Here is a 26,821-nt window from a genome sequence, read left to right as displayed (position 1 = left end):
AAATAGCAGACCTTTTCTGGAGAGACATGGGGCATCCCTATAGGGAAAGGCAAAAATGAAAACACTCATGGTTTGAGATAAAGCCAGTTGAAAAATAAAGCCAAAGTTGTGCATACAAGCAAAGCAAAATAAGGACTGCTTCCCAATGGTGGGCAAGTGTTCAGGCATTTCCAGGAAAACAGGGATCCATCACATCTAATAGTTATTTGGGAAAATAAGTATAACTCTTCTTTTCCCCATGCTGCACATGACGTCAGTTGGGGTCAGCTGTCCTGGCTGGGTCCCTTCTCAGCCCCAACCTGGTGGTGGGCAGGGCAGGGTGAGAAACTGAACAGACCTTGACTGTGTAAGTGCTGCCCAGCAACACCTAAAACATCTGTGTCTTATCAACACTGTTTTAATCACGAATCCAAAACATAGCATCATACCAGATACTATGTAGGATATTAACCCTATCCCAGCCTAAACCAGTACCTGCACACATTATATGCTGGTAACAGCCTAAAACTTGAATCCCTGTCTCAAAAGTGAAATGGGCATCACTCACAAACATGCCTTGGCAGCCTGAGCCACAAAGAACATAGGGGACGTTGAGAACATAGGGCGATACATGCTGAGACCTTGAGTTGAGAGTAAGCCACCAATGCCCTGCATACAGAAAGCTGGAGTCTGGACCAAGTGAGCTGCAGGATACTGTGATCCCATTGCTCACACTTGACACTTTCCAGACTGCATTGTTCCCAGAGAAGGCAACAGGAAAAGGAAAGTTCAACTGTGACGGGCCATGACATATAAAAGTAAGGCAACGATAAGGTCATTCTTCCGCTAATCTATGCCATATAATGTATTCTACAAAATTACCAGGAACTCACTGTGTAATCAGATTTTCTTCACTTGTTTGCATTTACCACAGAAATATGCATCTGTGATGCTGTTTGGTGTATCCTCAGCAACCACTCTATGTTAAGACAACAATTGGTAGCTGTGGTGTGCTTCTGTAGGACTAACAGGCACGTTAGTCCTGGGAGTCAAGAGCCCTGATTCACTGGTTCATTTGCTAGGGACTGTTAGCAGCAAGGAGGAAAACAAAACCCTGTGTCGTGAGAAGAACACTTCATGGAGCCAGCTAAATTGTAATTATTGAAACAGGTGGGGAAACATCCAGCTAACCTGTTACTAACAATACAAATGCATTCTTGCAAAACTTGAGCAAACAATACTCCAGCAACAGACGGGGATAAACAACACCTCTGTACATACACCTTATACTCAGCCCAGGAGAAAAACCCTATATGTCTGACCTGATCATATTATTTCCCTCAGGCACTGTCTGTTCCCAAAAAAAAGTCTTGACAATGAGCAGGGGTCAGACTTTGCTATCATGCACAGGTACATTGTGTGAACTTCACACGGACAACAGCAGGGCAGTTCATTCTTGACTGATGTGCACTGGTTTCATGAGCCAACTTCAACTCATCTGTACTGATGTGGTCAGAAGCAGAGCACTTGCCACTGAGCATCTTTTTTAAAACCTTGCTTTAAGTTTGGCTAAGAATACTTTTCTCAGTTCTGTGACTTTTTATGCATGGACTACTGCAAAACTAAATGACAAACGATCATTTTGGCTCACAGAACATTTTCCACTGTTATTAATCGTGACCTTTCCTCCTTATCTCTGACTATTTTCTGATCCTGGAAAATTTGTTAGAAGGAAAAGTATAAGGAAAAGCTGAGTTGCTCATGGATGGAAAGGAACAAAGACAGTGGAAGGATCTCAGATCACCACAAAAGAATTTCAGAGCAAGTAAACCACCTTGCGGTGCTGAACTGCCAGAGCTCCTAAGAAAGTGCTGGAAGCAAAACACCCTGGGTAAATGAAGAAAGCTGAATCAGAGGAGAACTAGAGAGCCCTCACTTGAGGTCTCTTGGCTTCAAAAGACTGGGTAGACACCAAGGTGCTCTTCCCTTGTCTAGTTGGCTCTTCTTTGTGTCATGCCATGATCCTTATCCCTTGGTCACCTAAAAGCTGTGCATGTTGCTCCCTCTTGGGCACCAGTTTTGGGCAAACCAGGTAGTTTCCCTGACGGGGTAATGCAAGATGATTTCTTCCAGGGTCTACACCCCACAGGAACCATATCAGAGTTTTGTCAATTTATTGCCTCAAAATTATTCTAGGAGACCTTGTGACCTCGCCCTCCCCTTATGCCATCCCACTTTACCCCAGTGCCCTCAATACAAGAAGTCTGGTAGGGTGCAGACCACCCTGTGTGTTATTTGCCTTTCTCTCCTTGCAGTAAAGGTACAGGGGTGCAGAAAGGCTGCTTGGGCACCAGAGAAGACCAAAGATCTGTTTTGCCTGTGCCCCATCTGGTGTCTTGCTGCTGGGAACATCTCCTGGCAGCGGCAGCAGCAGGGGGTGAGGCAGTTCAGCACAGTCACAGGAGCGGCGCCCAGAGCAGCTGCTTTAAATTCAGGATATTTCAGGTTGTCTACATCATGCCAACAGGGACCACAATTTGCCAAAGGACACACACAGAGATAGACCAGGATTTGCTCTGAAGGGCTCTCGCAGAGGCCCTGGCACAGCTGGGGAAGCAGCTCCCATCCCGCAGCCCCTGCCTCCTCCCCAGCCAAGGCTGGTGCCAAGGATACAGGAGTGGCGTCCCCTCGGGCCATGACATTCCCTCTCCTGCAGCTGCTGGCACCGCAGGAGAGTTTGTAAAGGCTGATCGTCTCCTCGGTGTGCGTGGGAGGGAAGCGCAGCAGCAGGCAGATGAGAGGTCACGGCCGGGACATGGCGCTGCAGGTAGGGAACCATCCCGAGCCCTCCCACTCCTTCCCGTCTCACGTCATGCCCTGGCAAGGGGCAGCTCGAGGAGCAGGTCCCCATCTCCTCTCTGGAGACAAACCCAGTCTAACCGGAAACATTTCCACACAGCCATCGGCCGTGGCCTACCTCTGCTCATCTGTGGCTGGGAGCGGGGTTGTGTAACAGCAAAGACGGGTGTGAAAAGCCCCTCGTAACACACACCCGCACCTGCCTGTGCCCACAGCAAACCCTCCCACAGCCCTGGTGCACGAAGCAGGGCACACATCTCTTCCTAGGTGCTGCTGGGCATTGCAGGATGAGCATCCATCCCTCCTCGCAAGACACCAAGCCAGATGGAGGTGGCGAGGCTGACAGGGGCAGATATCACATGCAGGTCCTCTCCTCGCAGCTGAAGGATGCTCTGCCTTTCTAAAGGGAACCTCATGGGATTAAATCTCACAGCTAAAACATTAACCATGCTCAACATGGTGAAAAAAAAAAAAGAGCACTCTCAGAACATATGTGACATAGTCTTTGAATGCTCAATTAATATTTCTCCAAAGTTGCTGCAAGCTTAAACACTAAAACTGCAGCCACTACCTGATGTAGACAAGGAATGAATGAAGATGCTGCGTGCTGAGTATCTGCCAAACAGAGGACAAACAGCACCTGAAGTACCACCTGTGTGTGTAGTACTTGATTTCACAATATACGTGATTCAGCATATTTGACTTCAGACAAGATGTCCTCATGCATATCATGCACAAGCTTGCAGAAAGAACAAAAAGCACTGCGGAAAGAAGACACAAGGCAGCAGCATGCATGCGGCAAGCCCCGATGGCAAGCTGTTCTTCCTCCTCTTGAGGATGCCTCACTCCCTTGGTACTTTTCCTTCTCAAAAACATCTCTAAGTCCTATCTAACTCTACAGTAAAATATCTCCCCCCCCCCCCCCCCCCTACTAAACCATGGAAGTGAGCTGTCTGGTAATCACTGCAGACTTTCTCTAATTAGTACAAACTTGTCAGGGATTGCAGGCGGGGACATGCCTGACATGAGCAGGGGAAATTACCCAACTCTGGGCTGAGCTGGGGGCAGAGGGGGAGCAGCATGAGGCATTTGGAGAGCACCAGGACTGACAGAAATAGACAGACAGCCGAGCAGGACCGACCCTGCTTGCAGTATGCCTGCACAAGCCCAGCACTGCGGGAGGGAGCAATGGGAACTTCGTGAGTACCCTGGATCACTGGTCCTGCCCGGGCAGCAAGGGGATGGCAGCGAAACCTGGTGCTCCCTGTGCCTAGCAGCACAGCTGGGCTGCAGGAGGTCTGCAGTTGTGCCTTTGGTTTGGGACGCTCCTGCTGAGCTGCCCTCTGGCAAACAAAAGGTGCACTTGAGCTCTCACAAGAAAAAAAAAAAAAAAAAAAAAAAAATCTCCTTCCTTTCTAGAGATTTTTGTGAGCACAGAGCCTGGTTTAACGTGCCAAGGGCAGGGTGTGAACTTGCCCCCATCTCATCCCAAAGGCTCCGGCAGCTCATCCCCTTACAGCCCGGGGTCCGCAGGTCACATACCAGTATATGGGCTCTCCGGCCAATAGAAACTGGTGCGAGCTGCCTTAGCTCAGAACTGGCTCTGTTCAAATTCCTTAGAAAATAAATTTAAAAAAAAAATCAACTCCAGAGGGTCTGCTGGCCTGGAGGTGGGGATAGCAGTGGCTGCCTGCTTTTACGTCACATAACATGAAGATACATTAAGTAGTTGGAGGTACTCACGGTGAAGAGAAAATGAACTCTGATGCTCATCTTCACAATACAAGTACTCATTTTGTAACACTGTGCCCTAGAATTAACATCTGGAATTCTAGCAAACAGAAAATCACATCTCCCCACAGTCCTTCCACAGAAATATGAGTTTTCTTTTTGCTACTACTCTTAGGAGCACATTCCTGCCCTTTCTTAAAAAAAAAAAAAAAAAAAAAAAAGACAAATGGAGTCACACATGCCCTCAAATCAGTTCCAGATGCTGGGAAAAAGAAACAGAGGATAGTGTTTGTCCTCGAGATTTAACAGCCTAAATGAACACAAACAATGAAGAAAGAAGAATACCTAGAGAAGGACATAAAGTCAGAGACCTGTCTAAGGTCACAAACGGTTTATGTGGCTTCGCATAGATTAGAGCACACATCCTTTGGTGTTTTAGCAGCTTTCATCTCACCTCCCTAAACCAAACCATTCTTCAATAAATCCTGCTTTACCTTCACACTTTCCCTGACCTGTAACACTGTGCCCCAGTAAGGATCCCAGCCTAGGTGTTGGGGGCCCCAGCCATACCCACGACGAGACAGACACCTTCTGCTCACAGCATGGCTTTTGGCTTCCTAGCATATACCCAACTGCACAGGACTATTGCAATAGGGAGATTTCTAACAGTGCTATCAAAGTGCAAGTGATAACAGCTGGATGAATTTTGATTGACTATTCGTCCTCCCTGAGGGATTAGGGGTGGGGGGTTGGGAGTGGCAGACATTAGGATATGAACAAAAATTTTTCCTCCTTACGTATAATTTTGTAATAACAAAAATGTCTTTTTTTTTCTAATGTGGGAGGTGGGGGGAACCAAAACTTGTTGCTCTCTCACTAAAAAAAAAAAAAAATACATTTCCACATGGAGGGAAAAAAAAGAAGTTTCTATGCATCAGCGTGTGTGTGTGTAAATCAAAGCTTCATTTTTGATCAGACCATGTTTTCACGGGAAAAACCTTCCAATTTCAAAAACCTGGATCACTCCAAATGCCTCATCTCCATCAAAGGCTGTTAGCAAGGCCCTCCTGAGGCCAGTACATGGTTGGGGACAAGGCGGCACGGGGCAAGCACACAGGCAGCCCTTGTAGCAAACAGCCAGGAAGCGCTGCAGCCGAGCTGGCGCCCCCAGATCTTGCTGCCCTGCAGCACCTGGGGTGCTGATAGGCAGCTGCCCTTTTTAATCTCAGATAGCAGCTATCAATAAAGCAAAATGACCTCACAATTTTCCAAGTGCAATAAAGTCACAGCTTTTCCCTTTCCAAGTAATGACAACTGGCTCCTGTGAAAGTGTGGCGATGACGAGTTCAGAGAGCAAGCCCCCATCGGCCAGGGAGCCAAACACCGGGCTGGGGCCTGAGCCCGGGCTGCTTGGTGCAAAAGGCACTCATCGTGCAGCCTGCCTCACGTCCTATTATGTGGGAACAAAGTGACATCTCAGAGAAACAGACTCCTGGGTGTCACTTGCAGCCTGCTCACCTTCCCTAAAAGTCCCTTTTGTCCTCAGGCCACGCTGAAACTGTGGCGCTGCGGCCACTCGCCCTCGCGCCCCCCCTTTGCTTCTCACTTTCACTCCCATTGGTTTCACGTTCCCTTTGCCACACGGAAAAGCTTTCAAGCTCATCCAGCCCAGCAGCAGAGTTTATCCTGGTTCCACCCACTGGGACTTTCCTAGCTTCCTCCTACACGCGAGGGGAAAAAAAGGCAGAGGGAGGCAGGCAGCAGGCACCTCGGGGAGCTCGATGAGCCGCGGTGCTCCCTTCCCTGAGCTAGGTTTCTATTGTAGGCGGTGCATTCCTCGGGAGGGAGGGTGTGCGTGTGTCGGTGCCTTCCCACACTCGGGGCAGCTCTTATTTAATGGGGGTCTCCATGCAGGGCAGAAGCCAGAGGAGATTTTGCCGTTGCCAGCTCCCAGCCAGGCTCAGCGGCAGCTCACACGTCAAGCGCCGGCATGGACCGCGGGGCTGAGATAACCCTGGAGGAGGAGGCTCCGGTGATCGGCCAAGCCTCCAGGATGCACCTCAAGGAGGACTTGAGGAGGATACGATGCGCCGTGCTGCTGTGCCTGCTGGCCGTGCTGCTGCTGGCATTGCCCACCGCCTACCTGCTGGTTGGAAACCTGCGAGCCCCCACCTCCTGCTCTGGCCAGGTAAGGCTCTGCCGTGCATCGGACCTGCTGCCCCGCGAGGAGGGGAGCGTGGCGTTCCCCTTCCCCCGTCGTTTGCTTATTTGTTTTTCTGGTTCTTCTTCTCTCTTTATGAGTTTCTCGTGTTTAAGGGAAGGCAAGAAGTTCACCGTTACCTTCCACCTTCCTTACTCAGAGACAGTCTGCCAGGGACAACTCTTACGATCGTTCGGGCTTTTTAACTAACGGTTTCTGTTCCTCTTGTCGTAATTTCACTAAGGTCACAGCACAGCGTACACCTTTAAAACTTTTCCTGGCGTGCTGCAGAAAATGCTTAAGAGAAAGCTCTAGTTGATGGAAATTTGTGTGTCTCCACTGATTTCAGCCAGATTTTGATACTACGGCTCATTTTCCACCTTTCTTTTGGATTAGCTCTGAGACTTCCCCTACCATGTCCTGTTCCAGCAAACATCTGCTGAGCGTGCTGCTGATGTCAGTGGGTCAGTGCATGTGTACATGATCGGGCAGACAGCTGGGGCTGTCCTGTACTATCAATGCAAACTCCTGCAGAGATAAGATTTGGGACAACTACAGTCTGATCCTAAAGCTTGCATCCCACTTTTTTACTCCCCATCAAAGCTTTCTCTATATCCAGGGAACTTCTGAGCTCTTTTTCTTTGACAGACAGATAAACTCTTTGCTCCTAGCAATACAGGCTGGCTGGTGTGGTCACTTCTAATGCTCTCCTGTGCTGCCCCACTCCTGCTTATGTTAGCCTGCAAGTGTCTATGCCCACTGCAGACTATGAATCCAGCAGGACTGCCCCATGCCAGGAGGAAGAGTTGTGCATTTGGGTCTGAAGAATTAAGGTTTAAAGGAATTTTAGCTTCAGGTCTTAATTTCCCCACCTAATTAGCCTGCTTGTCACATATGTATATTTATGGAACAGCAAAAGAAAATTGTGTTAGTAAGCGGCCTTAAGAGCGAACTTCAGATGTAGGGAACATTTTGCCTGCAGATGTTTGGACAGTCTGTCAGCTGTGTCTGTAGCTGCACGCATGTGCGTGCTTGGCTGCACAGAGCAGCACTAGCCCTGCTTTGACCCCAAGTCTGTATGGCTGGCATCTCGCACCCAAACAGAGCCAGCTCCTGAGTCCATCCACATTACCCAGTTGTAACTTCAGGCACAGCTGAAAGGAAGTGTGACAGCCCTGCATAGTACATCAGACTGCTGAATTTACTGATTTCTTGCACATGTACATGCTGCTGCGCTGTCCTCGCTATTATTTAGGCCAGTTGGAGCGGGTGCACACAGAGTGAAAAGGCATTTTGGACGGTCTCATTGCTCTTTCTGTTCCCATCCTCTGAGGTTCTCCAGTACCAAGCAGAAAGTTCCATTCTTGAAACAATTGTAAAAAGAAATAATATAACTCTAGCTGTTTGATAGGACTAACGTGTTCCTGGCAGTTAACCTTGCTGGCAGAGTTAGCGGAGAAAAATACTTGTGACCAGGTTTGGCTTCTTTAGAGGAAAAACGCAGTATAAACCATTAGATTTGCTCTAGCCTGGATTACACGAGCATGTACTTCCGTGCATCTACACTGACTTGTTAGTGCATAGTATTCCCACAGTGATGTAACGAGGTGATCAGATGAGTTACAGCCGCGTGTCCTACTGAGGGAGGGAAAATCATCAGGGCTGGCTGCCTGCCCACGGCGCTTGTGCCAAGCCAAGTGGGTGGAGTGCCTAGCTGCAATTCCATAGGATCCTGCCTTTGCTGCCTATTTCATTCACTCCAAGGATCACTGACAGCGTCACCAGTGTTGTCCAGCAACAGAGCGCAGCTGGGTGGATTTGTCTGCCTGCGGAGTTTGCTGTTAATCCCCCTAAGAGCCATGCTGTGGGCTGAGTGCAGGCGCTCAGTCCTGCAGCTCAGCACAGCCCAGCTCAGTCCAGGGGAGAGTTTCTGGGTGTATAGGCTCTCAGGATCACATCTTTTTGCGTTTCCATCTGCATTTGAAGAGTGTGAACCACATGGTTAAAGGATGCCTTCTTCACACACACCCTTGATATCCTGGGCCAGAAGAACTTGTCTGGGACCAGGCATGCATGTTGGAGCTCTCTGCACACAGCTTTTGGGTGCGGGTGTCCTGGGCATACTGGGAGCAGGTGGACTGGTCCCAGTTTGCACCAGATGCGAGTTGACTCCCTGTCCCTTGCAGCACTGAGCTCACAGGAGGAGCTCTCTTGTTGCCCCAGGCCCAGAGCTCAGCCTGCACCCGCTGGATTGTCCCCTCCTCCTGCACTTGGGCCAGCCCGGGGCAGCAGGAGGGACTTGGCCCCGGCACCTCCTGGGAGGCACCGGTGCAGCCAGGCAGGTGAGCAGCAAACGTAGTAAATCCCTGAACCCGTCCTTCCTGGAGCAAGGAGGATGAGAAGGGTTGTGCAACAGGGGTGTGCCTCTTCAGTTTGCCTACGGGGTACGACGGTTTGCTCATCTCAGCTTCTGTGTGGGTGCACATGCTGTCACATACTCCTCAGAAGGGGCATAAACTCACCTTTTCCTCTGGAAATGCCCCTTTCAGGAAAGAGCAGGGCAAATTATGTCATTACAGCAACATGTGTGAACCACCGGCTCTCTCTTTCTTGTGGTATGTTGCGTCTTGCATGAATAATTGATGCCTTGATGCTGGCTTTCCTGGACACCTTCCAGGCTCACTACACAGCTTCCCTTTTGGAAGTACAAATCACTTTCTTTCGTGCTTCGAGACAGAGCGAGGTGAGGAAAGAGAGATCTTTAAGCAATGACACATGGCTTGGGCTATTAGCAGGAAATCTGTAAAAGGGAAGTCAAATTTCAGCCTGAGTGCACAGATCCACCAAGGGGAAGAACACAGCAGCCAGGAAAGTATCTCCATCTGTCTTAGCAACTCACTCTGCTAGCCCCATAACGCAGAGTCAAGTCCTGACCTGCAGATGTTGGTATTTGGGCTTCTGTTGGTGGCATCCTTTGTGTGGCAGGGCCACAAGCAGTGAAATGGGAAACTCAATCCAGAAACAGTCCTAAGGGTTGCACATGAATGCGTGTGCCATGCCAGCCTTGCAATGGAGACGGGAGGTGCCACAGGATGGGAGGGACTTTAAAGTCTTAGCAGCTCCACCTGGATCTCCCTCCTGCAGTACAAAAGGATACAGCAGCAATGCTTAGATGAAACAGGCAGAACTATAACCTGTGCAGAGCCAGAAGCCCTCGTGGCCTGTCCAAATGGGAATGAGACCCCCAAATGGCTTCCTGATCCTTAGGGATGGGGAGGTATTTGGGGAGCAGCAGGGAGCACTGCATCCAGTCCTACGTGTGCGGGACTGCCCTTCCAAATATCAGGAAAGTGCTGCTTGATGCTTCATGGGCAGAGCCGTCAGCACATGCCATGGCCCAGCCAAAAAGCTCCCACCAAGGGCAGCTTTCAGCAGCAGGGGACCAGACATATCTTGTCCAGGCCATGCAGCACCCCTGGAGCAAACAAAATTGGGGGTGCGGGTACCGTGCATGCCCCGCAGAGACCTGCCTGTAAATTAGCATCTTGTGCTAAAAACAGAGCAGTGAAGGAGCGTGGGGAGGCAGGGGGGGATTTTGCTTATTAATCCCCCTGCCTCCAGCACCAAGCTGCTTTTCCCAGGCAGTTCCCCTGGACAACCCCAGCCTGTCCTTGAGGTACGAGAGGCAAAGCACGTGCTCAGGGGATGTTTGGTCCTTCTCCTTGGCTTTAGCGAGACATGGATGTAGATGCACTGGGGCTTTTGGACATCCTTGGTATCAAAGCAATAGAGCAGTGTGTTGTATACTGCAGTCTTCAGGGTAAGCAGAGCTGTTGGAGAAATCCTTTGTCCCCACGTCAGCTGTAGGGTAGCATTTTCAAAGTCACTTGGCACTGGCTACAATCTCTCTGGAGTAACTGAAGGGAAAACTGAGGCCATGGTCTGAACTTTTCAGAATCACAGCTAATGAATAAGGGAAAACAGAGAAAAAAATCTAATTGTGTAAATGATTTCTGTACTGTCTCATGCTGCTTGGCTCTCCCTCATTTCCTTCATCCTGAAAAGTCTTTATGCACCTCAACTGCACCATCAATGTAAATCTTTAGGACAAATATTTTTAATACCATTATGTAGCATTTTCTGGTACTGAAGTATTCTTCTTTGAACGTTTAGAACGTTTATCTTTAGAAGACTTGTATCCCAATCAAACAGCACAATCAGGAAAAGAAAAAAAAAAAAAAAAAAACTACCTTTGCCACATAAAAGAATAATTCACACCCTGTAATGCCCTGCTTATCTAATGCAATGCGCTGTCCCTTAGCATGTAGAAAAGCAGCCACTCTGTGAGGACTATTCACTCGTTGTTCTTTGGAAACAAGTAAATTGAGCATTTTTGATACAGCAGCAGGATTCTTCTTGAGATCCTTCCCACTTCCCCATCATTTCTGCTTGTATTGCAACGCTGTGCGTATATAAACTACTTCGGCAGAAGTTGGGCTTTAAATAACCAGTCCTAGTGAAGTTAGATGATTAAGCATAGGTTTGTGATTGATTAATAACTCTGTGGTACTTAGCATTGTTAGGAAATATGTAACTTGGTAAATATATAGGAAGGGCCACATAAATAAAGCTGCAAATATACACATCTGGCAGAAAGCAAGGGGGATGTTTGAGGGAAATCCTCGACACGACCTTGTGCTTCTCACCAGGGGAAGGACAGTCACCTTGCTCTGACTGTGTCCCATCAGTTGTGTTCAGACACCACAGCAACCAGGCAGGACCTCAGAGAAAGTCATTGGTGATAACGAGAGGCGCAGACACCTCAGCACCATTCCTCTCTCAGCCATCACCCATCTTTCTCCCAGCCTCTCTCCTAGATGACCTTTCCTGCAGGGCAGCCTGTGCCTGGGCTCTGTGTGTATGTGTTCACAGCAGAAAGGAAGGGAAAAAAAAAAAAAAAAAAGATTTTTCCTTCTCCATTTCTTTTCCAACACACTGTAGCCATTATTTCAGAAATGATGTTTTTCTGCAGCAGCACACGGCTGCTCACTGCTGGTGAAACATCTTCGGGCTCACCAGAGCAGCCAGCAGTCCCATACAACCTGATTCTTCTCCTCACATACTCTCCTTGCCATGACCTGTGTAAATTATGCATTTTCAACTTCTCCTGCAATACGTGGAGCTGTGTGAGATGCAGCCACCAGGTGACAACTTCAGCACCTACATGCTGATATTATTTCAGCCTGGTTTTTGACCAATACGCATCACACCGTCTGTTGCAAGCCGGTCAGTGGCAGCTTGCAGTCCCCATTAAATTCATTGCAGCCATCCCTGACACACACCATACCTCACCAGGCAGCCCCGAGCTGGCCGCATATCCCCAACCACCAGCTACCTGCAGCCGCACTGCCAGCATCATCCTACCAAGCACTGTGCCTGGCACAAGCACAAGGGCAGATGCTCCCCATGCCACGGGGAGGCCACATCCAGTGTCAGCATCCCGCAGCTCCTTCCTTCCCCCTGCAGCATGCTGGGTTCAGGCTGCAATAGCAGGGCTTGCTCCTGGCAAGGAGCCACGGGCCATGCAGGATTAGTCGGGAGCCACCCGGAGGCGCATGGCATGCAGCCAGTGGCTGCCCCTTTTTTGCTGCTTGACCCAAATGTCAGCACCGCTTGGTACAGGCCCTGTTACCACAAGGATGGGTCATAAATATGCTGGTGCTCAGTGCTAGAGGAACATTTACATATAAGATGCAAGCAAACATGAAACAGCCTGCCTTGCCCTGGGGCTCCCAAGATTTCAAGGCAGACCTAAGCGATAGACTTACAGGCTGAAATAACTCAGAAAGGGATGCAGGGGAAGCAGCAGGTCTGTGGCTAGTACACCTCTCACGTTCTTTGCTAGCGTTTTGGATGCAATTTACTCAGCCCTGCTGAGATGTGAAGCAGGGAAGAAGGGAAGAATGTCTCACATTGCTCTGCTTGCTCTGTTTTGCTGCATGCATGGAGACAGGAGTCACCAAGCAGCAGTGCTGGGTGGACACATGGTCACACAGGAGAGTTAGCAATGGCCTCTGCCCCAGCACTGCCGTGGGCTCATCCAGCCATGAACAAGGCTGGAGCGAAACCCAGCCATCACAGGAGCCTGTCCCTGGCACCTTTTCTAAGATGTGGGTGGTTTCAAACAAACAGTAAAAAAAAAAAAAAAAAAAAAGAAAAAACTCTTGCAAAAACTCTTGAAAAAACTCAGGCAAAGCTCTGTTGGGACTTGTCCTTTTACTTAAAAGTTGTAGCTGAGGTGGAAAGTATCAGTGTACCATCCCACGTTTTCTGGGATAACACAAACCGGACCCTTGTGGAGGAGCCCTGGAGGTAACCATTTGCACTTCTCTTCCGTAGGTCGCAGACGAGCGGGGCTCTCACTTTCTGAAGCAGCGGGCAGTAGCCACTGGTAAGTTTGCTGTCCCTTTCCCATCCCCGGCACCTTTGTTTACTGAGGTTTTGCAATTGCTGCCTCTGCGCCCAGTGCCGACACCTCCTCACCCACGCTCATGGCCCAGATCCACACAAGGCAGGGCAGAGTAAGCCACAGGAGACAGGGAGATGGGGGACAGCTGGGGCTGTAGTGAGGGACAAGCATTTCTGTCCCCATCCCAGCATGGGCCCACACCTCCCCAGCAGCTCACTGGAACCAGTACAACTCCCCCAGAGAGTAAAAGTGCAGATTTGGAGCCCATGCACACCCTGCGCCCAGCCAAGCAGAGGAGCACTCCCCCTCCACTCACTTAACCCTTTTTTTTTTCTCTTTTCCCTTCAGTTACAGATACAATTCCCAGTGCAGAGAAGCCAAGAGCGCACCTGACAGGTAATGCTTGTTCAATACCAAAGCGTTCCCCTCGGGCCTTACAGCTGCTGCAGTGCAAAAACCTCAGTTTATATGGCTGTGATAGGATCAGGTGTTGTAAGAAACAGAGGAGAAATAGTCATCGGCTTTGCCTCGCTCAGCGCTGCAGATTTAACACAGAGGTGTCCGTAGGGAAGGGCCCACAGAGGAGAGGCAGCCAGCGCCTCTGGGACCAGTGCCACTTCTCCTGGTGGTTGCTGCCACTGAGTGAGTGCTCAGGCCCCTGAAACCAAGCATGAGTGCCCACTTTCATAGGAAAGGAGCCCAAGTGAGCTGTGATTTAGGAAGAACTACCAGTTTTGAAGCCAAATGAGGTCAATAAGTCCAGTTTTAGGGCCCCTATTTTTGCAAGTCCTGACTGAAGCCACACATACTACGTTCCTATGAAATAGCTGCCTGTTTTTGGTGTGATCATCTCTAACACGTTGGAGCAAGCAAGGGAAGAGCTGTGCCCAGCTGAACCCCTCTGAGCCCGTACGTGACAGGAAAACGCCCTCGCAAAGCGCTGCCATGGGAGGGGGGGGTGATCTCACCACGGAGCTGGGGCTCCCATCACACCAAGGCTGCTGTCCTGAGCCCTCCCCCCTCCCACCAGTGCCACCTTCCTGGAAAATGTAGGGATTACCAGAAGGGGAACAGGTTCACGGCAGGTTCCCATCTGGATGGGACGGAGTGCTGAAGGACCCCCCAGCTGCTCTGAGCTTCTCCCATCTGTCCACTAAGGCAATTTGTATTGCAGAGGCTTCTCCAGCACCCTGTGTGCTGCTGTCCCAGGGGAGCACCATAGTAACCTGAACCACGCAAGAAGCTGCATGAAGCTTCACACAAATTTACATACGGGGTTGAAGCAACTAGTGCTTCAGGGCTCAGTTTTTCCCTGGCATTGTTTACTTTCACTAATCCACAAATTCCTTCCTAATGCACACCCTCGGTCCCATCTCCTTCCTCACGCAGGTTGCTAGAACATCCAAATGGGCCTGTCCTTGCTCAAAGCACATCCTTGCGTAAATGCAAGCTGGCAGGAGCAGAAGGACCACATCTGCTAACAGAGGTTCCCCCGTTTCCCAAGTTGCCACATGACTGAGACCCAAAAGCTCCCGGGGTGGCTGACTCAGAGCTGCAGCCGAAGCGCTGCGCTGCTGACAGGAACTTCCCTGGGTTGCACAAAAGTCCTCTTGTCGCAGGGAAGCACCCAACAGTTTACTACAAATTTCCTCAGGCCTCCCGTTTGCAAGAACTCCTTCACCATCATTCCCAAGCAGTGCCCCCAGGACGCTGCCTGTCCTCCCCAGCCTGCTGTTTCAGCCCCATCACTGTTAGCCATGAGAAGGAAAAAGCTGACATGTTTTTCTCACTCCTTTTCTGTGCAAAATGGGGTCCAGGACCTAGGCTGCTGTGCTACATAGCCATCAGGAAACCAGACTTCCATGAACTTGTCTTTAAGCTTTTTTTTTTTTTTTTTTTTGAATCTCAGAATGGTTTGTGTTAGAAGGGACCTTTAAAGCCCATCTAAGCCCAAACCCATCCAATCCCTCCCACCAGCCCAAGCTGCCCCCAGCTCCATCAATCCTGGCCTAGGGCACTGCCAGGGATGGGGCACCCACAGCTCCTCCGGGCAGCCTGTTGAGCCCTGGCATATTTTGGGGCTTCTCCACACCCTGTAAGCAATGACTTCCCAAACTTAGTGGTGCACCATAGTCAGAAAGCTGTGCTATTCTAACTTGGTTATGTAGTAACTTCTTGGGTGTCATCCTGCTCTTTGGTTCTCAGGAACTGTGACTGACTCGTGCATAGAAAGCAAAAAAGGAATAATTATTCTTTAGATATTTCCTACATTCCACCAAATCAGGCACCATCTGCACAGTGAAAATAGTAGACTAGGTACTCTCCCTCACAGGAAATCTCTTCCAGATCTCTATCTGCTCCTGTCTCGTTCTAGGTTTAGGAACATATATTATGAGGGTGAGAACAGAGGAGTGAGGGGAATGAGAACTAGCTGGAGTACTTAGTATGGGAATGCACCACTGAATTAACAGTAGCAGGATGACTCAATGTTTTGGTCTCTGTTCCTTTATGAAAAACTCTCCACCTGCTCTTGGCCTTTTTAACACGTATCGAGCATGTTGAACCTATCATGACACTGACATCTCATCTCCCTGGTGGCTGTAGCTAGTAAAGAATGGCACAATCAGCATAAAGGGAAAGATGCAGACCAATGCCTACTCCTCCTTGTCACCAGCCTGGAGCACAGCTGGATGCAGCATGTTGCAGAAACCCCATCAAGTACCTGGGTGGCATTTATCATGATGCTAATTATAATCAGCACTCCACTAAATCTGGGTAGAAAAACACTTTCTGGTTCAACTTGGTTGTCGAGCCTTCTAAGAATAGTAATTAAACTCCCAGGGCATGATCTTGAGCAACAGTGACTCTGCAGCCATTGCGCTTTGCAATACATGCCACACAAAGCTGTACTCCACAGGAGACTCAGCCCCTCATCTTTCTTATAATACAGCTGACAGTATTAGGCCATCACACCAGTGAGGGCCATGAATTGTAGAAACCCCACAAGTTCACCAACATGCCATGAATGCACCCAAGAGCTGCTAAGCAATGGGGATTCCCCAACAAGAAACTAAACTGAAAGGGATCTTTGGAAAATAGAAGAAATCTGGCACGTGATACCAGAAATTAAAAATGCAGTGGAAACTTGAAGGAGCTGTAGCAATGAATCCCTTACTAAAAGCAGATTTTATTTACTTTGAGGATTAGTATAATATGTATATTTGCTGAAAGTGCAGCTCCATATATTTAAGAAATAAATCAATGAGAAGTACAAATACTGCTAGAAAAGAAGCTATACCATATTCAAAGGCATTTGAACATGCATTTTTTCCTCTTGGCATATCTCTAAAGCATAGAAAAAAATAACCAACATGGAAACAGAGCATCATTGCAGTGAGCACTAGCCTGAAAGGAAGGTTATAGCTCCAAAACTTAGAGTTGCCTAATTCTAGAAGTTATGAAATCATGTACTTCGAGTTGCCTTTTAGTTATTTAAAAACATTGAAGAATTGAGTGTCACTGACATTTTAAGTGCGTCATTGTACACAACAAAAAAAAAAAATTCTCATGAAGCTTCTCCTCAATTTTCCCACAAACTTCACAAGATGGAAAAGAGCCCAGGACATTTTTGGGAAATTTTCTGATCCTCTACCTCAAACAAGCTTCCCTCTGTTACCACCTCAACTCTGAGAGGTCTTACCCCAAGCTGTTGTAATCAGCGTGACCCAGCTGCTACTTTAGTTTTTGCCAGGATGCAGCCCAGTCCCTGCACAGGCACCCGAGGCAGATGAGATGAAGGTAGAGGAGGATGAAGGCAGACCACAAATACTTTCACTTTCTTTTACTCCTCTTTGTGTATCAGGCAACGCTTTGTTGGCTGTAAGCCTCATAGTCCTTATAATACTTCTATATTTTGGCTTGGCTTGCTGTCACAATCCCTGTCTATTGCCTTCCCATACAGAAATACTCTCTTCATGTGCTTTGCCTCCTGGGTAAAAATAGACAGATATAATTCTTCAGCAGCGCTGACAGGCAGGCTGAGAAAAAAAAATGCCATTATTTTGTTGGTCTACTTGAAGAATATGCAAGAAATTGCACTTCTAACATCTGCTTGTCTCCTCATTGGTTATCTATTGCCAGAAAAAAAGGATGCCACGGGACTGAGCATATTCATTTTCCTGAATCTCATGTCACCCAGGGTAAACCTAAAGGTCATTGCCAAGCACTTCAAAGCTCTCCCTTACCTGCATTCAGCTTGCCTCCCTGCCCATGCACACACCTCTTCCCCAAACACTGAATCAAAATCAAGTTTAAACATTAACCTAAGTTCACGAAAAAGAAAAAGGATTGGTTTCCTGGAAATCAGTTGACTCAGTCTTTCTCGCTGTTTAACATCAACTTTCCAGGTTTGCTCTAACACCTAGCAGAATCTCCGCAGTATGTATGCTCTTCACCACCTCAGCTGCTGTTTTAGCACAACAATTTTATGTGGCAGTTGGTTAAGGGCAGAGAAAGCTCTTTTGCTGCTGTGCAGAAGGAATAAGTCCTAAGGCTTGTTTTGCTGACTGTCATGTGAATAAAGTCAGAGCAGCAGAGGAGAGGTGAAGGGAAGAGGGCAGCAGCTCCCTGATTCTTCCCGAAAGCCTCTGCAACCTGAGGAGCATCCTCAGCCTCTGCTTGGATCAGACCAATGCTAGGGCCTGGATTAGAGTTCTGTTAAAAAACAAACAAATGGTCTGGCAGTTAAGTAAGAAATAAAGCTGAAGATAACATCAAGCTTAGTGTTTTGCTCCGTCGAAACATTTTCAAAACACTGAGATAAAACTGGGTTTTAATACAAAGTGTTACTTTGAAACTGGTCTTTTTAAAGCACATTGGGGTATTCTAGTTTTATGGTAAAATCACAGGGCACCAGTAAATGAAAGGCAGTTGTACAGCAAAAGATTTTGTTGTGAACACCCACAGGGAAAGCTGGGTGCAAGGGCTAACCAAAAGCAACTTGGCAGGAAAAGTTCAAGGGTCTCAGTGCTCGATGACAGATCGTGCTGACTGTTGTGAAACTTTTGCAAGCAAATAGCATCTGTTATCCTGCATTAGCACTATGGTGGCATAAACTTAACTTCAGCCCACTGCAACTCAAGAAAACGTTGCTCTAATGCCTGTTACTAGTGCCCCGAACCAAGATGTACAGGTGTGAACCATTGCAGCACTGGTCTGTACAACTCCCCAGCACTGCTTTCACTTCAGGACAAGGTTTATACTCAGCCATCTGTACTTCCCCATGGTGCTGTGAGATTCAGCCTTTGGGAAGAACGGCCTTGTCACACCACCTAGGGTGTCCAGTTGTAGCCCAGCCCTGCTGCAACCTGCTCTGGCCAAGGTTTTTCAGTTTTGGCCCCTGATGGCTCAGATCTGGACACTGCTAGGCATGCTCCAAAAATGCCACTTGCCGGTTGGCCTGCAGCCAACTTTGTCTCAGCTTTCTAGCTGTAAAATAAGAAGGTTTCTCTCCTGGTGTTTTAATTCCCCTTTGGAGTAGAGATCCGTTAGCACATTCAGCAGGATGCAAAGTAACCCATCTCTTCTCCCTCTCTCTTTGTCCCACAGTGAAGAAACAAGATTTTGCCAGCACCGTGGGAAACCACCTGCCAATCCTGCAGTGGGAAGACAAGCGAGGCTTGGCCTTTACCAAGAACAACCTGAGCTATTTCAGCAACTCACTGGTGATACCTGTGTCTGGGGACTACTATGTCTATGCTCAGGTCACTTTCCGAGGGCACGTTGAAAGTTCAGGGAAAGCAAATTCTGTCACGGCCATCATCACCAAAGTCACTGACAGCTACCCCGAGCCCACCCAGCTGCTGACCAGCACCAAGACCCTCCGTGAAGAAGGGAACAGCTGGTTCCAGCCCATTTATCTGGGAGCTGTGGTCTCCTTAGAAGTGGGAGACAAGCTGATGGTCAACGTTAGCGACATTAAGCTGGTGGATTACACTAAGGAGCACAAAACCTTCTTCGGTGCCTTTTTACTGTAGGTCTCTGGCAGCAGCTGGTGGGGGTTGACATGGCCCTGCAGGACTCTGGTTTGGTGAGGGCACGTTGGGGTGCTGGTCTCTGTGCTGTTCTCCTTTTGTACTGTCACTCACCTGCAGCACTCTCTGCAGCCTTAAATTATGGGGTAGGGAAAGCTGAAGCCACAGGCTGAATTGAAACAAAGCAAAAAACTCCAGAAAAAATGCAAGTCAGGCTAGAGGAAAATAGAAGGTTTTGAAAGCAAAAGCTAAGAGCTCTTCAAAACTTTGATTGCTTGGGAGGGACCTGTTATATGTGTGGGACAGGCCTATTTATCCTGAATACTACAGCTAGGCTGCATCACTAACTCCTCTTCTAATATATAATTTCCACATCTCAAAAAAAAAAAAAAAAAAAAAGCACTTTAAACTTTCCCGGGCACTTCCAGTATAGTTTTCCATTACCTCACTTTAGACTCTCAGCTCTAAAAGGTAATTATTTTTTATCATTTCCTTACAAATAGATTTGATCAGTACTTTGCACTAATATAAAACCCACAGTAATCATTAACTGCTTAATTAATCCCTTCCAACTTCCCTGTAAAGTAGATTAAAATTATATCGCGTTTTGCAGAAGCTACCTGATTTTTTTTTTTTCCAGTAAATTGTTTACAGTTATGTAAGTCAATATGTAGGTTTAGGCCTTTATGTAAAACTTCTAGGGAAAATGCAGAAATGCTTTCTGTTTCAGCATGACAGTGGAATCCCCCTGTCAGATCCTAACATTAGGAAAATAGAAAAAAAAAAACAAAGCAGAGGCACGCAACAAAATTTTCTGCACTATTGAAAATCAACCACTGAAATTTCAAGAGAAACATTCTGCAATAGCTGGTTTTCCTATCCGTTTAATTGAAAGCAAGTGCAACTAAAAAAAAATCACTGCTTTGGTGCTCTCCCCCTTGCAACCACTGCTACAGCAGTCTGCGAAACTCAAAGGACTCCCCAGCCTTTGCCTGGGCGAGGGCTGCCAACCAGCCGCCCATACAAAAGGTTCTCGGATCTAAAGACAAGGTCATGGTGAGCCACAGCCAGGTGCAGAGCTCAGGAGCACTCACTTCCCATCTCACACTTACTGTTTTTCATGGGCCTTGCTGTCTCTCAGGGAAATTCCGCAGCTTTCCTTCTCCTCCCACAATAAATACATCACTGACAATGACTCAGGTCATATTCCAGTAGATGCAGGCTTCACACTCTTAACTGCCCGGAGGTCTCACACCTAAGCACCTACCATTTAGCTGTTCTGCAGGGGCTGGCCAGTGGCCAGGCTTTGCTCACTGCAGCTCTTTTTATTTTTTTTCCTCCTTACCTCATCAGGCTCCCTCTGTTTTCTACTTCTTGGGCGGAAGTGAGAGCAAGGCGTGATTCCCTAGCTATTGTTTCCACCCAAAGCCATGGCGGGGCCCAAAAGCACGCTCTTAGTGCCACACAGGCACCAAGGCCAGGGGACCCACAGGACTGGGGACAGGGGCTTGCAGATGAACAGCTTGAGTGGGCAGAGGAGCTCTCTGGCAGAGACTGCCCAGCTACAAAAGACCACGTGCGACATTGCAGCCTGACCAGCAGTGGGCTGCTTTGGCCACAGCAAGCCTCTTCCAAGCAGAGACTATTTATTGCTATATAAAGATCTGTTTGAGATGAGAAGGCAAAACACAACTGAAGCACAGAGAAGGGCCAAGCAGATTAGGGTACAAAGGGAAGAGAGAGGCAGAGAGGTGAGAAATCCAACCAATATCTGGGTCTCTACCTCTTCATGGCCTGGGTATAAGCACTTCTGGGCTAACAACACGACTATGCTTCTTAATCCTGGCAGATCTTTTATCTAGTTAAATTATCTCAGAAAAGCAAGCTTTTTGACCATCCTTCCCTATTCTGCAGTGCCTTGGTCCCATAGTAGATTCTCAGTCACACTTCACTGTTTTATCTACACTGAGGCAGTATTAAGCACAGTACTGAAATACACAGTATTTAAAGCTAGGGTGTTGGCATCTTGCCTTGCTCTTCTTTCCTCAGCAGATGTCTTTCTTGCTTCCTGCTCCTCAAGTCTAGGCATCAGATGTTGGTCCACTCTGCAGTATAGCCCACCTAGGACACCTTGACATTGCTGCTGCATCAAACCTTCCTTAGAGTTCAGCTTCTCATCCTTTCTTTGACTTGTCAAAGTCTTCACTTTCCCCACACCCACATCCCAGCTGTCCTCTTGATCCATGTCTCCCTCAGGCACCTTCCTTCTTTCTTGGCCCTATCCATTAAGTATAAATACACCCCTTTGCCCAAATCTAAATTTCTACACGCTTCTCTCTTATAATCATGTCAGAAAACTGCTATTTGAAAATAGATCAAGACATCAGAAAGTGAAGGTGGTGTACCTGCAAATGCTCTTGGCCAAAATATCCTGTAATTCTTTTATTAGCTAGATTCACTTCCATTTTTAAACCCTTATTGCTATGTTTCCTTCATCTGTTCAGTCTCTTGTCTCCAAGAGGTAGTTTTAGCATAAGAGTTACTCCATATGTATCTACTCAGCACCTAGCATGCAATCTAGTTGTTATTTCTCTGAAAGGGCAACTCATCATTCACCACCTTGGCAGGGCTGTTCCTACGGCTCAGAAATCCCATTTTTTCCCTTCGTACCATCAAAAAATGTGGTGAGATCGCAAGTTCAGGAAAAAGATGTTCTTAGGGAAACCCTAAGACTTGCCATTTCTTAGATTTTCTCAAACATTCTCTCAGTACCCCACACCAAGTCCTTCTGAGCTGCTGATCCCTTCGTTGTGTGCCCAAAATATGATCCAAATTCATGAAAACATGATATTTGCAGGTCTTGCAGACCACCATATGGAGGCACTTAATGTGACTAGCACAGCAAAGAACATGGCATATGTCATAAAGAGGAGACTTAAGCAACCACTCCAGGACAGGTGATTCTCAGCAACTACGTGGGAAAGCTTTTATGAAGTTATAGAGGATGAATTTGACGTATCCTTGGAGAAAATTGGAAAGCCAATTCTAGCTGTACTAAGTTACAGAAATTCAGAAAGCTCTTTACTTCTACAAGTGAGATAACATAGTATTCTTCTGAGACCATAGGGCAATCCTGATAGGTTTGTAGAGCAGATTTCCATAAAAACTGAATTTGAAGTCATCATCACTTAATGACTGTTGCACTGAATATGATAAATATGAGTTCCAGAGGACAGAATTGTGCATGCAGTATTTAATATATAACAAAAGAAACTTCTAGGGAATACATACAGATATAGCCATGCTTGTGTGTTTATGCATATTCCGTACAAGTTTTAGGAAGTGCTTTGGCAATAACGAGCCCTTTCTCTAACAAAGTACATCATTTTTGTCCACTGTACACTGATGATAATTTTCTCAAGCAAAAACTTAACTGCTGCTCTAACAATGCAGATATGACTCTTGTTCCATTAGCCATACCACAAAAATATTTATTTTAGTCCATAGCAAGCTCTCCTACCCCATTATTTACACCAGCTTCTAGCACGTTTAGCACAGTAGCACACTTTGTATATATCATAAAGTAATTTATCTGGCATTACTTGTTTTAAAGTGGTGCAGGCATATTAACGTGCACACATCTACCCCAGAGGAAATTCCCCCTTTCTCCCCTTCACTTCTCTTCCCCCACATACAGTGCTAATGCTTCTGTAACAGTGACTAGCAAGTATAATAGCAAGTACACAGGCTGCTTCTGACCCAGGGATTCCACAGAAACCAATGGCACAACCTCAGGGTAAAGCTGCTTAAGACAATTCAGGCTCAAAGAGAAATATCATAAGTAGACTGAACCCAAGTTGCAAGTGATCTGATTTTCCCAGAGCTAAATAAGGATAGAAGTGTTCTCAGAAAATCACATTTATTGAATTAGAACATTTCTTTAATGTAAATCATTTCTGGAGATGTGAAAATGCATATACATCAGCATTTTCACTTGAATGAGAAGATGATGAAATCAGGCCTTGTGAACAAGTGACCTTTCAGTTTGTGGTCAGACTGAAAATGTTTTGTTTTGGGTGGATGTGAAACTAGAAGTTATAAGAAAAACTCCAAGCTGGAGGAATAGGGTTCAAGTAGGCAGCTCGTGCTACGTGAACTAAAACAATTACGTGATTTCAGATTTTGACCCTTCCATTTTCCAGTAAAAGAGATATTTAAGCACTATACAGAAAAAAAAAAAAATCATTTTTCTTCCAATGTTTATTTTATTTTTTAGTATGAAGCATGGTCAAAATATTTTTGTTCTTTGGATTTTTGTTCTTCCCCAATCTCTTTGATCTCCAAAAAGCTAACACTAAATATAACCGAAATTCATATAATGGTTCACTTACTTACTGCTTCCTTTCACCTTAAAAACTAATAAGCATTAACTCTCTCTCTGTATAGATATCCAAGTAAATTTAAATCAAGCTACAGAGGATTACAGCTCCAATCTTACCAACATACGCTTTACTTAGTCTTAAGCATGCGCTTAAGATGAGTGACATTGTAAAAGTGAGCTCAGTTTTCCTATCTGGTGTATGGGAGGAGTAAAATCAAATTAAAAGTGATGTAAATGTTTTAACTGTGTTTACCGTGAACTACACTATTATAGGAGTAACCCCCTAAACATAGGAGCACTCACAGACCATCGTCAGCACATGTATGTTGGCAGGATTAGGGTCTAGAGGTGGAAAGTTAAAAGTCATGTTCCTTAGTAAAACATGACCCAAAGAACAAACAGTAGGCTGCCGAGATGATTTTGGACATCGCAGTTTAGCAGATGTCAGCTTGAGTAGACCCCCAGAAGGAAGGGATGCAACCAGTCTGTATCAAAGTGCAGCACAGACCAAGTGGGATGGATTAAGGTGTTACTTGTGATTTTCAATACAGATAAGCCATATTTTGAAAGATTGTCTTTTTGAACTCTGTATAACTGACCACACTGTGCTCTGTGTTTATTAATCTCCTGGGTGGCCCATCATTTCAGATGAGAAATGAGAAGAAAATTCGTTCTTTAGAAGAATCAGACAGCGTCAAGAATTTTTGCCCAAATCTGGGTATTAAGCACCAGTATAGCATTTTGCTACTGTAATGTATTTTCATTAAGTGATTGCATATTGTCTTATGCTTCAGTACTGATGTTCACTTTTACCAGTAGAACAGACTTAGTTTCTTGTTTTTAAGTTTTATGATAATAAAAATGCAAGTTAACTAATGTGAGAGCTTCTGATCCTGGTCCCCTTCCAAAGACACTAACCCAACTGCACACATAAGGGTGATCAGCTAATACAGCCAAACACCCATGCTGCTGTGTGTTAGTCATTGTTATTGCAGTCAGCAATCCTGCACCCACGTTGAGTAAACTCAAACGCTTTTCTTTGCCCCAGGAGGTAATAGGGCTTCCCTTTCGAAAGGCAAAACAAAAGCTGACCAGATTTTCTTTTTCATTCATTTTTCCCCTTTGCAGTGTGGGAAACAGCTGGTTCCTTTTTTTTTTTCTTTGCCATTTCTTAGTATATTTTGAAGAAAGCCCTGTGGAAAAACAGTGCTCATCAGAAACTGCATCACAGTCATACTGTCAATCCTGAGTCAGGGCCCAAAGCTGAGCAGACAAGGGAGATGGGAACCACATTATTCCAGCCAGCTTTTTAAATCGTCACCCGAACAAAAAAAAATAAGTTTGCCCTGACTAGAGCTATACATGAGAGCACCTTAGCAGCTTAGAAACTCAGCGTTTCCAATTTCTCTGCTATTGACTGTCAGAGGTGACACAGCTGGGAAGCATTGGACAAGTGAGGGTTCAAGTCTTGAGTGAAGGCAACAGAGCTCTGGGCACCCTTGGTCCTGTTCTGCACTGAGCTTTGCTGTCCTTACACTCTCAGTGGAGTAGCAGTACCCATTGGATATCTACTTCTCATCCCAGATGGTTTTAGCTTCAATCCTCTGCTGCCAAGAGCACAAACTCTTCCTTTTCCACTAGAAAAATTCAGAAACATTGTCCCAGTAGGCATATTTCTTATCTCCACAACTTGTCATTTTCCTGGCTTGAACAAAGTATCATTTCTAAGTTAATTCAGAAGTGATTTCTGATTAATGGCTACGTGCTCTGACTCAAGTAAGGTTTTCACTTGGAAACTCTGATGGAGGAAGCATGTTTACCCTGGCTTTCATCCACTCACATACCTGAGATATTTTGTTAGGCAGGTGGCAGCCAGGAGTTAATTAGTAGGAAACAGGCTTTCGCCCATAAGAATTCCACAACAAAACGGTGCGTTTCTTTTGAATTCAATAGCTACCTCAGATTTGAAGAATACAAAAAGTGTTTTCCTTTTTTAAGAAAAACTTCCTGCTTTAGCATGAGCTAAGCAGAATTCCCTCAGTTTATTGTACTTACTCTGTTTAGAGTGAAATGGCAGTAGCATAGCAGTAATAGCTTGAGTTACTATCTTTGTGGTCTAAATACACTGGCATGTACCTTCCCTCCACATGAAGATTTTACTTCATTTTCCCTACCTTTCTCATCCAAAAGTTGGATATTCTTAATGAATTTCTATGTTCTCTTTCTAGCAAGGGTAGAGATTTCTAAAAGGCTACATCCCCTGGAATGGGTGGAGATGAGACCTTCTTCTCTCCCAAAGCTGCAGCGGACTGTATGAAAATAAATTTTTACTAGCTAAATGCAAGTGAGATTCTAATAGCAGCACTCAGCAAGGGACAGCTATCCCCAGCCCCCACACAACACTGCACTCCCTTCCCAAGAAGGCTGGATAAAGCTGCCCAGACAGTTACTGCCCGAGCAGAATCTTCACGGGGTTTGGTGTTAACTACATCCATGGACATGGGTATTGAAGGGAGAATCTTACTTTCATGTGATGCATTTGTTATTCCATTAAATTGACCCTGGACAGTAGGGAAGTTTAGCTTCTTGAGGTGCTCAACCACAGCTAGATCTGCTCACACCAGCTTTGTTCTTGCATGAAGACCCCTTTTCCAGGCTGGGAACAAGTTCAAAAGTCACTTATAATACACCCAGCTTTTGGGAGAGGCTTTGAGTTCACTCTGGCAGGGCTAGAAGACTGTCTCAGTTGGTGCTCCTGCAAGATGCTTAGGAGACAAAGCGGGTGAATGGAAGGAACACTCATAGGAAGAGACTTTATTTCAAGAGTCCCTGCTCATCGACAGGCAGCTGAATAAGGGCCCATTTTTTCCAACACACTCAGCAGCTGTCAGACAGGTTCTCAAAGCTAAGAATCCATTGATTCGGGTTTTTTGACACCTGGTGCCAAAGCCAGACAGGAATCTCTTCAAAAGTGAAGCAACAAGCCAAGTTTATCAATAGCAGCAGTTCCAAATTCATTTTGCCTTAGAAGTATTACTACAAGTCCTTTGGAATAGCATGCAAGACAGTGCCTCACAAGTTAGAGCCTAGTACCCATTAACACCAGGTTACTGTAAATAGTATGTCATTAAGTTATTTAATATTACATTGTCTTAAATTATTAAATACTA

The 26,821-nt window shown here is 46.5% G+C and overlaps 1 protein-coding gene and 1 long non-coding RNA gene across 5 annotated transcripts in view; one reads left to right on the top strand and one right to left on the bottom strand.

Moving 5' to 3' along the window:
* Nucleotides 1-26,821, bottom strand: part of LOC137842657 (uncharacterized) — an 80,755-nt gene that overhangs the window by 48,087 nt on the left and 5,847 nt on the right. Inside the window, exon 3 of one of the 4 annotated variants that reach the window (XR_011089139.1) lies at nucleotides 8,729-9,907. The exons of the other annotated variants lie outside the window; for them this stretch is intronic. This is a non-coding gene — a long non-coding RNA (uncharacterized lncRNA). Of the gene's footprint in view, nucleotides 1-8,728; nucleotides 9,908-26,821 lie in introns of those variants that run through there. 4 annotated transcript variants of the gene reach the window in all.
* TNFSF15 (TNF superfamily member 15) lies at nucleotides 6,560-24,990 on the top strand. The gene is made up of 4 exons (XM_068656970.1): nucleotides 6,560-6,757; nucleotides 13,169-13,220; nucleotides 13,587-13,634; nucleotides 18,846-24,990. The coding sequence occupies exons 1-4, from the start codon at nucleotides 6,560-6,562 to the stop codon at nucleotides 19,271-19,273; spliced, it is 726 nt and encodes a 241-aa protein (XP_068513071.1). The 3' UTR covers nucleotides 19,274-24,990.

The sequence above is a fragment of the Anas acuta genome, chromosome 20, assembly GCF_963932015.1.
Source record: "Anas acuta chromosome 20, bAnaAcu1.1, whole genome shotgun sequence".
In the NCBI taxonomy this organism is placed as follows: Eukaryota; Metazoa; Chordata; class Aves; order Anseriformes; family Anatidae; genus Anas; species Anas acuta.
The sequence above is the reverse complement of the archived record's forward strand: the minus strand, read 5'-3'. Positions and strand labels throughout refer to the sequence as shown.

Coding starts and splice junctions, on each gene's coding strand:
- TNFSF15 (XM_068656970.1), top strand. CDS start 6,560: ATGGACCGCGGGGCTGAGATAACCCTGGAGGAGGAGGCTCCGGTGATC. Junction 13,221..13,586: donor GCAGCGGGCAGTAGCCACTG/GTAAGTTTGCTG, acceptor TTTTCCCTTCAG/TTACAGATACAATTCCCAGT. Junction 13,635..18,845: donor GCCAAGAGCGCACCTGACAG/GTAATGCTTGTT, acceptor TTTGTCCCACAG/TGAAGAAACAAGATTTTGCC.